Raw genomic sequence first — 16,529 nt, 5'->3', positions numbered from 1 at the left:
ACGCTGTATATTGTATGTTTAAGGAACTTTGCCATACAACGGAAAGGGAAATATATTTTGTACAAATTCACACGAGTCATGAGTTGGAATCGGTCGGTTTCTTCAACATTTAGTTGCATTTAAAAGCGTAAGACTGTCTTTGCTGCAATATACTCAGCACTTGTTTTATTGAAGTGGCGGCTTTACGGCTTTGCTTTATTTTGACATGCAAATTTATCAGTGGGCGTGGACATTTAAATATTCGAATAACATATATGTGGAAATAAGTAGAAACGCAGAATCAAATTATGCTTTGCCCTGTGAGCTTGTTTAAAATCCACATTTAAAAAAATTATGTGTTCGAGGCATGTGAGCTGTAGATTACATGCTTTGCATATCCTGCCATCTAGTGTTGGGTCCAGATGTTTGCACTTTGTTTCTCTTCGAAGAAGTCTTTCCCAGTCATGAGGTAGGTGACTCCTCCTTTTGGTAATAGTGCGCATGGGCAAGACTCCATTGTTAGTTTTTTTTTTTTGGCCATCGGGTTCGGATGTGAATTGCTATGCTCCGGTTCCCCACCGTTTCTCGGGTTCCCTTCAACGCGCAATCTACTACCCTCTACGGTATTCTTTTCTCGATCGTGTTCCCCATTCTCTGCGTATCGTTTCGACTCAAAGGTCTTCAATCAGAAAACTCTTGGAAGTCCGTTGGACCTACCTGCATCGGGTTCGCTAGCAGTCTGTGGAACAGACTCCATTCAAGTTCTGTCTCGGGTGTTGCGCAAAGTTTCCGCGCACCAACTTGCACGAAGTGTGTAACCTCTGCCTATACCTGTAACATGGCGAACAAGACGACGACGCGTGACGATTGTTTTGATCGTTTCGATCCAAGAAGACGCTTCGTGACCGTTGGGAAATGCAACATCAAAGCGGCTGCGCACCTGACATCTTCGGTGCAGATTCCGACAGAGAAGAATTCTATGCTCAAGGAGCCGAAGAAGAAGCAGAGTATATCTCCGTGTCCGAGGCTGTCTATGACATGGAAGAATGGGACCAAGTTACACCGAGTCGGCATACCGTGAGTACAGAAACCCTCTTGCCCTGGCACCACAAGAAGAAAAAGATAATTACACATTACCAATGTTCAAAAGGATGCTTAAGCATACAGACGAGATCTTTAAAGATCATGTGAGGGCAAGAATTGTTACACCCAAAGTGGAGAAAAAGTATAAGCCAGCACCTACTGACCCCACTTACATCAAGGGTCAGCTTCCTTTAGACTCTCTTGTAGTTGCCAACGCTCACAAAAGAGCAAACTCACAAACCACAGGTGAGGCCCTTCCTCCTGATGAGGAGTCAAAATTAATCAATGCCTCGGGCAAGAGAGTAGCGTCGCAAGCAACCAATCATTGGCGCATTGCTAATGCGCAAGCTTTATTAGCTCGCTACAACAGGGCTCATTACGATGAGCTAGAGAAACTGATGCAATTTCTGCCTGATGAGTACAAATCAAAGGCCAATGACGTTATTCAAGAAGGTAAATTAATCACTAATACCTCCATCAGGTGCGCCTTAGACGCAGCAGGCACAGCAGCCCGCACAGTGAACACCAACGTACTGCTGCGCAGGTATGCTTGGTTGAGAATTTCAGGGTTTAAACCTGAGGTTCAAGCCTCTATTCTCAACCAACCATTCGACAAAATACACCTCTCTTGCCCAACAGTGGACACTTCTCTGAAGAAGGACACTGAGGTCGCCAAGTCCATGGGGACCTTGCAATTACCATCTAATACGGGATTCTTTCGTCGCTCCTTTGACAGGTGTGGCTCCAAGAATGTTTCCACAGAGAATCCCTCCTACTCTTACAAGGGCAACAACCAATCGCCCTCATCAAGAGGTTATTTTAGAGGTGGATTTAGAGGTAACAACGGCAAGGGACGTGGCAGAGGCAGCTTAACACGCACTTCCCCTGCAAACAACAAACAGTGACTTCCTTCCACTACCCCCGATCATTCCACTCCTGTCAGGGGGACATCTCTCCAAATTTCTACCCGTCTGGAATACAATCACCTCAGACAGATGGGTTCTACAAATTATCTAATATGGTTACTGCCTGGAACTTACAGACACTCCCCCAAACATCTCTCCGAGATCACACGCAATGTCATCTCAACCTTCTCAAGCAAGAAGTTCTCTCTCTGTTAGAAAAAGGAGCTATAGAACCAGTCCCATTACAATATCAAGGGGCCGGTGTATACTCCCTGTACTTCTTAATTCCCAAGAAGGACGGCTATCTCAGGCCTATACTAGACCTCAGAGACCTAAATGTATACATTCAATTGGACCACTTTCATATGGTGACACTCCAACAAGTGTTCCCACTCCTTCAGCAAGGTGACTTTCCGTCCACTCTGGACTTAAAGGACGCCTATTTCCACATCCCAATACACCCCACTCACTGCAAATACCTCAGGTTTGTGGTAGCGGGCCAACGTTATCAATTCAAGGTGCTCCCATTTGGAGTTCCACCACCGCACCCAGGGTTTTCACGAAATGCCTGGCAGTAGTCACAGCTCATCTATAAAGACAACACATTCACATCTTCCCATACTTAGATGACTGGCTCCTAAAAGCCAGCTCACGACAAAGCTGTCTACGTCACACTCACAAAACAGTGCAGCTGCTCCACGATCTTGGATTCACAGTAAATCTGTCCAAGTCCCATCTCCTACCATCCAACACAAAAGCGTATTTGGGACACACTATAAATACACAAAAGGCTCTGGCCTACGCCAATCCGGCCAGAATCCGCAACATCCAGACTCTACTATCTCAGTTTCAGCCTCAACACTCATTGCCAGCTCGAGTATTTATGCACTTACTAGGGTTGATGGCGTCTTACATCCTAATAGTCCCTTTGCAAGACTTCAAATGTGTCCCCTTTAGGAATGCTTAGCACGTCAGTGGAACAGGGTCAGGGTCAGTTATCAGATCTAGTGTTGGTGGACAGCATCACTCATTGCTCTCTGCAGTGGAATCCACAAAACCTTTCAAAAGGATGGCCCTTCATCGACCCGGTTCCACCGAAAGGGCTAACAGCAGACGCATCGCTCACTGGCTGGGAGCTCATCTCCAAACACACACAATGCAGGGCATGTGGAGCTTTCAGCAAAAGCAGCTTCACATAAATCATCTAGAGCTTCTAGCGATTTTTCTAGCGCTCAAAGCCTTTCAAGTTCATCTAGTTGGCAAAGCTGTCCTGATACGTACAGACAACATGATAGCAATGTACTACATATAAAAACAGGGGGGATGCACTCTCTCCAGCTGTCACAACTAGCACAGAACATCTGGAGCTGGGCCATATACCACAAAATGTATCTCCTCACTGAACACCTTCCAGGAGTAGACAATCAATTAGCAGATCTGCTCAGTTGTCAAGACAACAGATCCACAAGTGCGAACTTCTCCCTCGAGTTTTGCTCCCATTCTTTCAGATGTGGGGCTTCCCAGACATAGATCTGTTCGCCACACACCTAAATGCAAAATGCCCAAGCTTCTCATCCAGGTATCCACACCCATTGTCCCGAGGCAAAGCACTATGGATGAATTGGTCAGGGAAATTTGCCTATGCTTTTCTGCCTCTCCCACTCATTCCATTAGTGGATCGGAAGTTCAGACAGGGCTCACTGACACTAATCCTAGTTACTCCCACATGGACCCGTCAACCCTGGTTCACCACCCTGTTGGAGCTCTCAGTAGTTCCTCACAAAAACAAAATCTTACACCCAATCTCCTCACGCAGAGCTGTGGAGAGATAAGACATCCAGATTCCAGTCATCTCAACCTTGCAATCTGCCACCTGAAGTCTTAGAGTTTCGCTACCTCAATCTCCCGCCAGACTGCATAAACATTATCGAAGAGGCTAGACGTCCTACCACAGGGCTTGCTATGCAGTAAAGTGGAAGCGGTTTGTCATATACTGTAATAAGAATCAAATCAACCCGTTTGATGCCTCAGTTCAGAACATTATATGCTATTTATTACATCTACAGCGTTCAAACGTAGTGTACACATCCATATGCGTACATCTTGCTGCAATAGCTGCATACCTTCAAAATAGACAACATCTGTCTTTCTTCAGAGTGCCGGTCATTAAAGCATTTATGGAAGGACACCAGCTCCAGTGTGGAATCTCAACATTGTTCTCACCAGACTGATGGGTCCACCTTTTGAACCATTGCACAGATGTGTGCTGCAATTTCTCACTTGGAAGGTAGCTTTCCTCATAGCTATCATATCACTGAGGAGAGTAGGTGAGCTTCAGGCACTAACCATAGAAGAACTATTTTTACAAGTACACCAAAACAAAGTGGTTCTTCAGACCAACCCTACATTTCTACCTAAGGTTATTATGCCTTTCATATCAACCAATCTGTTGAGTTGCCTGTGTTCTTCCCTCAACCAGATTCTGGGGCAGAATGTGCTCTACACACCTTAGATGGTAAAAGAGCATTACTCTATCACATAGAAAGGACAAAACCTTTCCGTAAGACAAAACAACTCTTTGTGGCTTTTGCTCCACCACATAAAGGCAATCCCATATCAAAATCAGGTACTGCACGGTGGATAGTCAAATGCATTCAGACATGCTATGTAAAAGCAAAACCAACATTAACAATTCCCCTAGAGCGCACTCCACCCACAAACTAGGGGCTTATATGGCATTCTTAGGAAATATTACCATAGATGACATCTGCAAAGCTGCAACATGGTCAACACCTCACACATCACAAAACACTATTGTGTAGACGTGTTAGCAAGACAACAAGCTAGTGTGGGCAAAGCAGTTTTACGTATATTATTTCAAACCACAGCTACAGCTAACGGTTATCCACCGCTTTGGGAGATCACTGGTATATAGTCTATGCAAAGCATGTGATCTACAGCTCGAACGGAAAATGCTACTTACCCTGTATGCATCTATTCTTGGCATGTAGAGCTGTAGATTCACATGCGCCCACCCGCCTCCCTGGGTACCTATACCTGTTGCAGTGATATCTTACTTAGATACATATACATGGACATCTCTTTCTACTACTCTAACTCCATTATCACCCTCTGCGGCAAAACAATCTGGAGTCAATGCCCATACTCAGTATCACCGAAAGGAGGAGTCACCTACCTTGTGACTGGGAAAGACTTCTTCAAAGTGCAAACATCCGGACCCAACACTAGATGGCAGGCTATTCAAACCATGTGAATCTACAGCTCTACATGCCAATAACAGATGCATACTGGGTAAGTAGCATTTTCCTTATAAATTTCACTAAATATATGTTCCTAATGTTTTTTTCAGATTTTCGGAGTGCTGCTTTGGTGTGTTTGTTGGGCAGATCTCTTCTATTCTTTTCATGGACTTGTTCAAGGCCAAACGCTTCCACCAGTTTACTTCGTAACACCACTGATGCTTGGAGTCACAATGGTTGGTACCACTTTATTTCTTTAAAAATCATGCAATACTTGTATAAAAACCTTTCTCTGATTTTCATATTACAGTCTAGCTCTGACATCACCAATCACCTGTAATAAGAAAATTACAAACCTGCTCGAATATAATAACTTGATAATAACTTGTTACAATTGGGTTGTGATGTCTCACTGCCTTCTGACATAGCCAGCGGGCAGTGTGAAAGGAAGGTCACAGAGCAGAACTGCACTTGCTTAATCGTCTGGGCTGTTTGCCTGAAGTAAAAGTAGGTAAAAGAAAAACGACATATATAGCTCCATGCTTCATTTTGTTGCAGGACTCTTGTTTATTTAAAGGCAGAAATCTCTATGCACACATTTTGAACAACAACCATTTTAGAAAGTGACTTTGCTCTGCAAGCTTCTCAGCTCCCCGATTGACTACCTGCTCTATTCTAGGCTTCTTCTTTGCATTCTGTTGCTTGAAGCAGGCTTGCATACCCATTATAAAATTAGCACAATTCATTGAATGGAAACAGAGTCTGGAATGTACCAACTGCTCACACATGGGCTTCAGAAATTTGGCAGCTCTGCTTGGATGAAAAACTGCTTATGATTTTATTTGCAATAAATTACCAACTTCGTCTTGGTGTGTTATTCTGCACTACAAATTCCACTTCATTTTACATATATACAACCACACTATTTCCAAGAGCAAGAGAATAAGGATTTTAGTTTTTAGGCAGAAGGGTCATGTGTGGCGATGTATTGAAGGAATAAAATACCCTCTGCTGTTCGTCAAAAGTTTATTGCCAGTCACTCTGGAGTTTCATGAGCCGGAGCTGCACCCTCCCCTCCCCCAATCGTCTTGAGACACTCACGGGTGTGTAGTGCGCTTAAAATACCCCTGATTGATTAATTGATGACATTATAAAGAATCTCGGCTTCTACCTTGTTCATTTATATAGTGACATAACTTGCAGTTACTTACAATACTGTTATAATGTATAGCAGAGTACTTTATCCTATATATTTATATACATATATATGTGTGTGTGTGTGTGTATATATATATATATATATATATATTCAAACCACCTCCGATTCCACCGCAGAAATCAGACTCCGACACTTGGGTGAGCTTCACCATTCAGCTTAAGTTTATTAAATCAGCTTGACGCGTTTCGGCACACTTGCCTTTCTCACATAATGAGAACATAATATATATATGTATGTATCACCGAAAAAGCGCTTCAACGCCTCGTCAGGGGTAGTAACCGCTATATAAATGCAATTACAATGCTATATATATATATATATATATACACACACATACATACATCAACACTTCTATTTTCAAGGACAATTGACTTTGAAAACTTTACATTTAAACTTTTAAAAAAATGTGTAAATGTTGGAATATGTAACGATAGAACCAGTTTCCGAATTGTATTAACAGCGTGGAATATGTGATTATTTTGTTTTAAACTACACCCTCGTGTGAATGAATAGGATTGTAGCCAAGGACGCTTATCTTAGTCATTTTTATTTATCTTCTCTAACACCGGATGTGCAACCGAGTTCTAGGAAGCACGTAGTCTTTCTTAGAGCAAGGACAGGATAGCTGCTTTGTAATTTATTTTAATTTAGGTTCATTGTTTTGTACAGAAGATATGTTTGTATAGCCCGAAAACCTGCCAGGGTCCGACCCTCTTGGGTATGCAAGGGAATCTCTTGAACACATTTTTACAGACCCATGACCTATGACCAGGATGGCAACATAAACTAAAAATCTCATAAGTATTAATGGAAAAAAAAGAGTAGGTTTACAGAAGTAGTGCGAGTCGAGATCGGAAGCCAGATTGCAAATATTGTGCTGTTGCAATTTTCCAAACTGTTTACACCACCTATAACATACAGAAACATTGTGTGCACTTATTGACCTGTGATTTTGCATTGGTCGGTCCAAATATTAGTGCAAATAATGCTATACAATTGCACTGGCACCTTTGCAATCTATGTAATTTGTGCTTTTATTCCTCATACTTCTTTCTTTCTTTCCTGCTTGCTTGAAAGTCTGAACGTTGTCATTTTACATATGATGTTAAATAGCATTTATATATAATTGCATTGCTGGGGTTAATTTGTTGCAGTAACTCTTAAGGTCTGCCTAAAGGCAATGTTGCTGTTGTCCTGGAGTTTTTATAATAATAATAATAATTATTATTATTATTTTCTATTGATTAGTTAGAAAAAGTTGATAGAAATATCTTTCATGATACAAAAATTCATTCATAGACGAGAGTTTTGCATATATCCAACAGAAGTAAATAAGAAGAAAAGAAAAATGTGCCTTACCATTAGAGCCTGATGAACAGAAGACTACAAAAGAGGTTAAAAAAACCGGCACAGCTAGAATAGCAGCTCAATCCAGCCTGTCGTACCAAATTTTTTGATAGCACCTATTCTTTGTGGATAAAGCTCTTACAAAAACAAAAAATAAAGCTGTTTCAGCCACTTGCTTCATTTTGACTCTAACCATAGATTAAAAGTAGGAACATCAGAGGATCGCCATTTTTGCAAAATTAGGGATTTGGCAACCAGCGTGGAAATAAGATAAAATTGGTGGTTCCATAAAAGGGTTCGCCTGTATGGAGCGCAAATGCCAAATAGGGTCCAACGGGGTCTAGACTGATGCGAACCTGCAGTTTATCACTAAAAAACGTAGTTATCTTTTCCCGGATGCGACTAAGGGCTGGGCACGTAAAACAGATATGTAACCGGTTGCCCATACTTTGACCACTCCTAAAACATGCTGCAGAGTTGGTGGCGTACATTTTCGGTAAACGATGAGGAGTATAATACAGCATCCATTTGGAATAGAAAGCCATCCTTATGTAGTTAGCTCCCTGAATGGCTTTACAGGCCATTTGATTGTACAAAACCCATTAGCATGGGTTGATCTTACATTCTGAGGAGAGCCTCACTTTAGTAAAAAATGATGGTACCACTGCCTCACTCATTTTCTGATGTAATAAAGATACCAATTCCCTATTCCTGTGAGACAGGTCATAAAATAAGCTTTACTAATGTCCCCGTGGTATGTATTAAGTGTTTATTGATTGCTTCCTAAAAAGTGACACATTCGCAGACACAAGAATGTTAATTAGTGGGAGATTACTAAATTATTAGCAGTGGTGTTGCATTTTGTCTATTTCATTAAAGAAGGATTGGGGAATTTTAATTATGATGTGAGAAAAAATAAATACGAATATTGGGAGAACAGCCATCTTAACTAATGCTACTTATTCTAAGATGGTGAGAGGCAGGGAGTGCCTCTGAATTAGTAACCCACACACCTTGTTGAGGGTGGTAATGTAGTTTAATCTAAAAAGATCTATAAAATGTTGTCAAACAAAAATTCCTAGGTATCCAATGGGATGAGTGTTGAAGTTGTGAGGCCTCATTTCAATGGGCAAAACCGAGGGAGAAATGTTGAATAGTAGAGCTTCGGATTTAGCATGATTAATTTTATAGCCACCGATATCTGTAAATGCCTGAAATATGGCAAGTGCGCTTTGTACCTCGGTGGCCAGATATAAAATCATATAATCTGCAAAGAGATTTATCTTGGGTGCAACCTTGATGGGAGCCCTAATCTGTGGATTTTGCCTTAGTGCGGCAGCCAGACGATCAATGATTAGAGGAAAAAGAATGGACGTCATGGGCACCCTTGCCATGTGCCTTTTTTGATAGTAACACACCTGACTGTTTGTGAATTAATTATGATTTTAATCTGATCCTTCCTATATAGATTTTCGAATAACTATTCAATTTTCTGGGGAATTGCGAAGTTTAGTAATATGGCAAACAGAACCTCCCATTGTACTAGATTGAATGCCTTTTTGGCATCGAGCATAACGATGGCCACCTATGTAGTATTGTTTACATATTAATCAATAGCCTGAAGTAGAAAATTGGTGTTAGATTACATCAGCATAGCAGGTAAAAACCCACTTTGGCCAAGGTGGGCTAGAGTTTGGGCTAGTGTGCTAACCTGGCTGTGATGATTTTTATAAAGAGTTTATAAACGCTGTTCAGGAGGCTAATTGGGTGATATGAGCCTGAGTTTTCGGGAAGCTTATCCTTTTTTGAGGAAGCTAATGATCACTACTTCTGTAAATGAGCTAAGTATCCTGCGTACTTCAAAGATTTCATTAAAGGGGATCACTAGTAATTTTGCCACTTGGGCTTTGAACAACTTGTATAGTTCGGCTGGTAGGCCATCACTCCCACAAGCTTTTGCATTGGGGAATGATTTTATTGTATCTTGTACTTTGGCCAGTGAGATGGGAGCTATGGAGTTAGCGTGTAACATGCTACTTAAAACTGGTAGCCGAATGGAATGCAAAAATTCCTCATTATGCTCAGGAACTATGGATTAGAGAATATAGCCCTGTATAATGGTCAAGGAATTTTTTTCCTATTAAATCAGGTTGAGTGACCATTCGCCACTCCTTCATGTCAAAAATTGCCTTTTTTTCTTTACAGACCATGCTAAAAAGTGGCCAGCATGCTCGCTCTCCTCCTAGTATTTCTAAACGCATGTATTTTGATTGACAACTACGCTAGACATATAATAATCTTTTAATTTTTGACGTAATTGTAGGACTTTAGTTCTAGTAGTCAATGTATGAAATGTGGAGTATGTGAGTGTAGCCAGATTGAGTTTGTGATGTAGGGCAAAGGCCTGGTCCCTTCTTATTTTGTTAATGTGTGCCCTAAAGGAGATTGCCTCCCCCCAAATGAAGACTTTGAAAGCACCCCAGACTGCAAAAGTTAAAGCTGGAGAGGACTGGTGGCTCTTATTTTTCCTCAATTTTGTAAATAAGTGCATTGCTATCACTCCAGGTGCCAAATGAAGGGGCATATGAAGAGACATATCAGTAAAAGCTTGTGCGCCGGACAAAGCTGCAAGCGGAGCTAACCCTCACTCCCGCACAATGTCTACCTCAATACTGAAGGTCAAGATTTCAGAAGCATAACTGCAGGTCACTTGCTTGAATAAACAGCTTTGAGATGTAAATGGTGAAGAGTTAGCTACCCTGGGGTATCAGGCGACCTCTTAGGCCAGATGTAACAAAATTAGTCTTACAAGTCATTCAACACCAGAATCGTGGTCTGATACACTTGACATAGAAAGGTATAGGCAAGTAATGGACACAGTCAATATGCCCAGAGAACATTCAGCGAAGGTCTCAATATAATTCTCCTCAAATCAAGTCCTCCAGCCATACCATACTGGATCTAGACCCCTCCACCTTGTCAGCGCTGCCTGCACATCCTCACTCGGCCTTCCTGCTATGTCCAAAAAGCTGTCAACGTATCCCATGTTTTCTGCCTCTGGCCCTAAGGGATCACTGAAGGAGGAGATTGATATAATGACTGATAAGAATATGGCGGGGGACACTGGGGGAGTTGTGGTCCAACCACAAAAGTCTTATTAAACACCTTGGAGGGTACAATTGTATGTAAAGCAATGGAAACTCTCTGTGGGAGAAGAGTTAATTCCGTCATGAGCCCTTGTCCTCTGGAGGCGCAACCAACTGCCACATTTGGCCCACTCCCCCCAATTGAAGAGATACTACAGCAAATACTAGATGAATTCAGGGAGATGAAAAACTCACAGGAGAAGGCCCATCAAGAGACCAACAAACAGCTAGGCCAGAATAACTCTAACATTTAGTTACTTGCCTCAAGGGTCACGCAAGTGGAGCAAAGAGTTTCCAATCTGGAAGATCTCAAGAATAACCAAAACTCTAAAATTTGAAAACTCCAATCAGAACTAACCTATTTGCAGCTAAAACTGAAAGATGTTGAAAATAGGTCTCGCCGTTCCAACTTGTGATTTGTTGGGATCCCTGAGGGTTGAGAAAATGGCCATACTTTTATTCATTTAATCTCAGATCTAATCGATTAGTATGTGATTCCAGAAACAGCAACCAAGGACATGGACCTTACAATCACAAGGGCATATCGCATTCCGGCGTTCCAGTCCCCCAACTCTAAATATCCACAAACTATCTTGGTATACTTCGGTGAGTTTCATGTGAAAGAACGGATTTTGACTAGTGCAATAAGGGCCTAAGTGTATCAAACCCCAGAATTTACTCTTTAAAAAAAGTTTTGGATATGTCTTTAGCTGCAGAAGGACAGCGCAAACAGTTCAAGTCAATGACTGATCACTTCAAGAGACGGGGCACCAGCAGGGATCGAAACGGAAGTCTCTACAAGGGACAGTCTTGTATTTTGCACACAGTTGAACAGGCTAATAAGGACTTTCTACTGTATATCAAAAAGTCTGATGTGGGTGAAGGGGGGCGACAATAAGTAACATGGGCAACAGCATTTCAAGTCTAAATCCTGTTAGATTTATTCTCTGTGGTTAGCCCAGATGCAGCTTTTTGTTCACTATCTCTACTTTGGTGTGTTTTTAGGGCGATGAAGCAGGCTGCATTGCCCCTGATCATCCGTAGTTAGTCACCTGAGTGCTATGCCAGGCCACTCACCTAGGGGAAGGGTGATACAGTGGTGGGGAGGTGGGCACATATGGGTGGGGGGGGAAGATGCTCTAGAGGGAGCTAGTGGCAGGTGCGGCTCCAGGAGTAGAGAGGTCTGCGGACAGTGTCACTTTAGGTCAGAACAATTCAGGTAGGAAAAGTTTTAGAAACAAATAGTTGTTTTTTTCTTCAAACGAATTGCCATCGATGAGTTTATTTTTTTTTTATTTTTATGAGTTAAGTTTCTGTGAATTCTAGGTGTTTTGAGATTGTATCCTGTAATACCAATGGCATCAACAATCAGACCAAATTCAAGTTAAATATTTGTGTGGTTCAAGATATCCAAAGCTCAGATAATCTTTTTTCAAGAGACCCATCCCAAAGCCTCGGCCAAACAACCAATTGTTCCAGGATTTATTTCACATGCATATTATGCATCCACTAGTGTGGCGGTTAGGGGAGTGGCAGTCCTGATCTCACAATTGCAGATGAGGTGCAACAGGCACTAAGATTCCAGGGCAATGTGGATTGTGATGAGCCTTAGGATCCATGAACAGCTCATCCATTTCATCAGCTATTATGGTCCTATTGAAGATAATGCTTCTTCCCTAAATGAAGTTTCTAATCTTCTGCTACCACTAAAGGGACTCAATGTTTTAAGGAGGCCACTTCTATATCATCCAAGATACCAGACTGGACTGCTCGCGTGTCAACAAGCAGCAAAATAAGCAGAGATCTTTAAGCTTGTTAGCTAAATTGTGCTGCGATTTCGCTTTAATAGACCCTTGGTGGCCGACCATGCTCAAGGGAGAGAAGATACTTGATTCTCAAAGCGCAGTAACTCTGCCGCTAGAATTGACTTCTTCCTGGTCTCCCACAAGTGGTGCGAAAATAAAAAATAGATCAGGTATATTATGGAACCCCTTCTCTGATCATTTAGTCTCCTTTTTAGAGGCCTCGTTGGTGCCTTGATAAATCATCACTAACGGATGAAATTTGAGTTATGACTAAGGCATCCTGCTATAGATGAATTCCTTTCCAATTATTATATTTGTTGCGTTACCTTTAAAAGCAAAGATGTTTCCTATTTGCAAGCTGATAGACCTATCATCCTTAGAGTGGTCTTCCCCCAACATTTGCCTCTGTACCTACACTTTTTGCTGTATCTTGTTGTTGGCCTTAGCACTCTCAGCACTTTACCTCTGCTAACCAGTGCTAAAGGTCATGTGCTTCTCCCAGAAACATGGCGACATTAGTAATTACCTGACTGGCATATTTGTTTACTTATAAGTCTCTTGTAAAGTGGAAATACCATATACCCAGGGTCTGTAATCTAAATACTACTAGTGGGCCTGCAGTAATGATTGTACCACCCATACAACAAGCCTTTCAAACCTATCTCAGGCCTACCATTGCAAGGCATGTGTGTGCAGTGTTCTGCCACTTTGACTTGGCATTTAAAATGACTTGCCAAGCCTTAAACTCCACTTTTATTGCACATACATCTTCCCTAAAGGTAGGCCCTAGGTAGCCCTATGGGTATGGTGCCTTGTAAGTAAAAGGTAGGACATGTACTTTTAAGTTTTGCATGTCCTGGTAGTGACAAACATCCAAATTAATTGTTCACTACTGTGAGGACTGCTGCTCTCATAGGCTAGCATTGAAAATTCCATAGAACACTTTCAAGCTGTAATTCCCAATTAGGAAGCAGTAGCTAAATTATGTTTCAATCCTTTGGAATGGTAATGATAAATTCTCTTTTGTGGTAAAGTTGGATTTGATGTTACTGTTTTAGACATGCTACTTTTAGAAAGTGAACATTTCTCTGCTCTTAACTTAGCTCTATGTGCCTGCAGCCTGTCTCCAGTACACGTCTGCGCTGGGTGACAGCTTCACTTCACTTCATAAAACTTTATTTCGGCAAGCAATTGCCATAAAAGCATCAGGTAAAAACATATAGTACAATACATTCAATAGATACAAAAGGAATGAATACATTATTTAAAAATATTTAAATACAGCGGTTCAAGGGTCAAGTTAATAAGAATAAAAAGGTCCTACCACATCCCCCTATACATCAGGCTAGGGCAGTAATGTATTGGCTCAAGCTGAACCTGCATTATCATTTTACTATTGCAATCCTTTAAGGATGGTCCTGCGAGTACACCACATGTTAAAAAGGAAGCGGGAAATGGAATAGAGGATGGGTATTTGCATATTTGTTTTCAATATCCTATATACTTCACTACAACGTCTGGACCCCAGATTTCTGAAAAGCTGGGTTAACAAGCATGTTCTGGACTTTCTATAACCTCTGCAGAAAAATAATACGTGAATTTCAGTTTCTTCGGGATGATTGCAAGCCGGGCAGCCCCTACTTAAGGACCCCTCCCATTTTCGAGTAAAGGCACGCAGCGGAAGAACTCCGTGCCTGAACTGGACAAATAGCTTTTTGGCTAGAAGGGGCTGGATATCATCCAGCACCTGTTCAAAGCTATAGCTAGTTTTTAAAATCAGGATTGCTGCCGTCAAACAGCCAGCGGCAGTTCTGTGTTAAAGTTCATTGAGCTTATGCTCTCTGAAGCTCTCTATCAGGGTCTTTCTTGCTGTTGTTCACCCCTACCCAGACCCTCACAGGTGTTCCTAATGTTTGACAGCCAGGGTATCCTCACAGATCCTTGCAAACCCATGACTTCAGTTAATTCTTCCCTGTAGGCGACTAACTCTGGGGTACTCCAGAGACGGCGCCAATAGAGGAGAGGCCTAAGGGCCACCTCATCCGCCATGGGCCTGACCCCAAGATCCAAACGGAGTGGTGTTAAAGGGGTGCTTTTGGGGAGGGATAAAAGCTGTCTTATGAAGGAATTTTCTATTCGGGTAAGCGGGCTCAGTGCACAATGTCCCCAGAATTCTGCTCCATAGAGGGCAGCAGACCTGGCCTGGAGCTTATAGATTTCCAATGCTGGGCTAAGGAATTTTTTGGTACATGTCCTATAAAATTTTAGGATGCCCCCTGATTCTTGAGTAAGTTTTAACCCTGCTTTATTTATTTGGGCTCCCCAGTCGATTTGCTCTGTCAGCATCAGACCAAGGTACTCAAATATTTTTACTCTTTCCAGAGGTCTGCCGCCTAAGCAGGGGTTTGGGCGGGCGGATTTGCCTGCATTAAAGGCCATATACTTTGTTGTTTGCAGGTTAATTTCCAGGCCCCGATGTTTGCAGAAATCGCTAAAGTTATCCAAGGTCCTTTGTAATCCCATCGGGGATTTTGAGAGGAGGAGCGTATCATCTGCAAACATCAGGCGCTGGGCCAGTCTGGGGGCGTCTATGTTCTTTCCACGAATCAGAAAATCTATAAGCCCATTAATGTAGAGTGAAAACAGTGTGGGTACTAGGACACAAGCCTGGCGAACCCCTCTCTCCACGAACAAAGGGGCAGAGAGTTCGCCGTTCTTTCCATATCTAATACGTGCGTAGTTCCCCTCGTGGAGCTGTCTTATATGGTGGCACAAGTATTTAGGCACTCCCATATCTCTTAGTGTTACCCACAGCTTTTCCCTCGGGACCAAATCAAAAGCAGATTTTAAATCTACAAAAATAAGATAGAGGCTGCCACCCTCTATGTACAGATTTCCAATGTAGCAGCTGCAGCCTAAATAAATAATTGGTCGATGGTCGATGTTTTAGCCCTGAACCCAGCTTGGAATGGGGTTAGAATATTGTGTTCCTCCATCCATGATTATAGACGCCCCAATAAGATTCGAGCAAAAAACAATTTGCCTGACGTCTAAAGACTTATTGGGCGGTAGTTGACGGGCAGGAGCGGGGAGCTTTTTTTATAAATCGATATGATTTCAGCTCCCGCCCAAGTGGAGGGAATTGCCATACCTTGTAAAATGGCATTGAACATCGTAGTCAAATAGGGGGCCCAAATAATAGGTTTGGATAGGTAGAGGTCACCAGGGATTCTATCCAAACTTGCCGCTTTGCAGGCTGGATCTTCCCTACAGCATCGGTGATTTCTCTTAATTTGAGGGACGACATTCTGGGGTGGACCGGGGTGCATCGGGGCTCTGATCGTTATTTCTCTTCCCTCTGTGTCCCTTCTATAGAGCATTTCAAAAAGCGCCTGCCAGACGGTTTCGTCTATATTGGGTTCTAAGGCAGATCTAACAGCCTGGGAGCCAGTGTTTACTACGTTCCAAAAAGATCTCAGGTTTAATGCATTTCTGAGGTCTTCTTATTGTTGTGCTTCCCAGTATTATTTGGCTTTAGCTGTGGTTCTTTTATACAAGGCCCCAGCTTCTTTGATTTTGGTGTTGTCCCTACTTTTGATAACAGTTATTAATTCGGTTTTTACAGCTCAGCAGTTAGCATTGAACCATTTGTGTCTGGGCTTATTGAATACTTTGGTTTTTTATTTTGATAAAAGACGTCTTGCAACTCTGCTGGTGCTGCTGGACTCTATCTCTGAGTTCTTCCTTGCCTGAGGTTCCTCCTCTATTCCTAGGTCTCAGAAGTG

The 16,529-nt window shown here is 42.2% G+C and overlaps 1 protein-coding gene across 1 annotated transcript in view; it reads left to right on the top strand.

Annotated features, from left to right (window-relative positions):
- ABCC3 (ATP binding cassette subfamily C member 3) overlaps window positions 1-16,529 on the top strand; it is a 693,015-nt gene that overhangs the window by 216,922 nt on the left and 459,564 nt on the right. Inside the window, exon 3 of the mRNA XM_085616719.1 lies at window positions 5,338-5,463. Within this exon, the coding sequence (XP_085472845.1) occupies window positions 5,338-5,463 (126 nt within the window). The remainder of the gene's footprint in view (window positions 1-5,337; window positions 5,464-16,529) is intronic.

This window comes from Triturus cristatus, chromosome 7 (assembly GCF_964204655.1).
Source record: "Triturus cristatus chromosome 7, aTriCri1.1, whole genome shotgun sequence".
Classification (NCBI taxonomy): domain Eukaryota; kingdom Metazoa; phylum Chordata; class Amphibia; order Caudata; family Salamandridae; genus Triturus; species Triturus cristatus.
The sequence above is the reverse complement of the archived record's forward strand: the minus strand, read 5'-3'. Positions and strand labels throughout refer to the sequence as shown.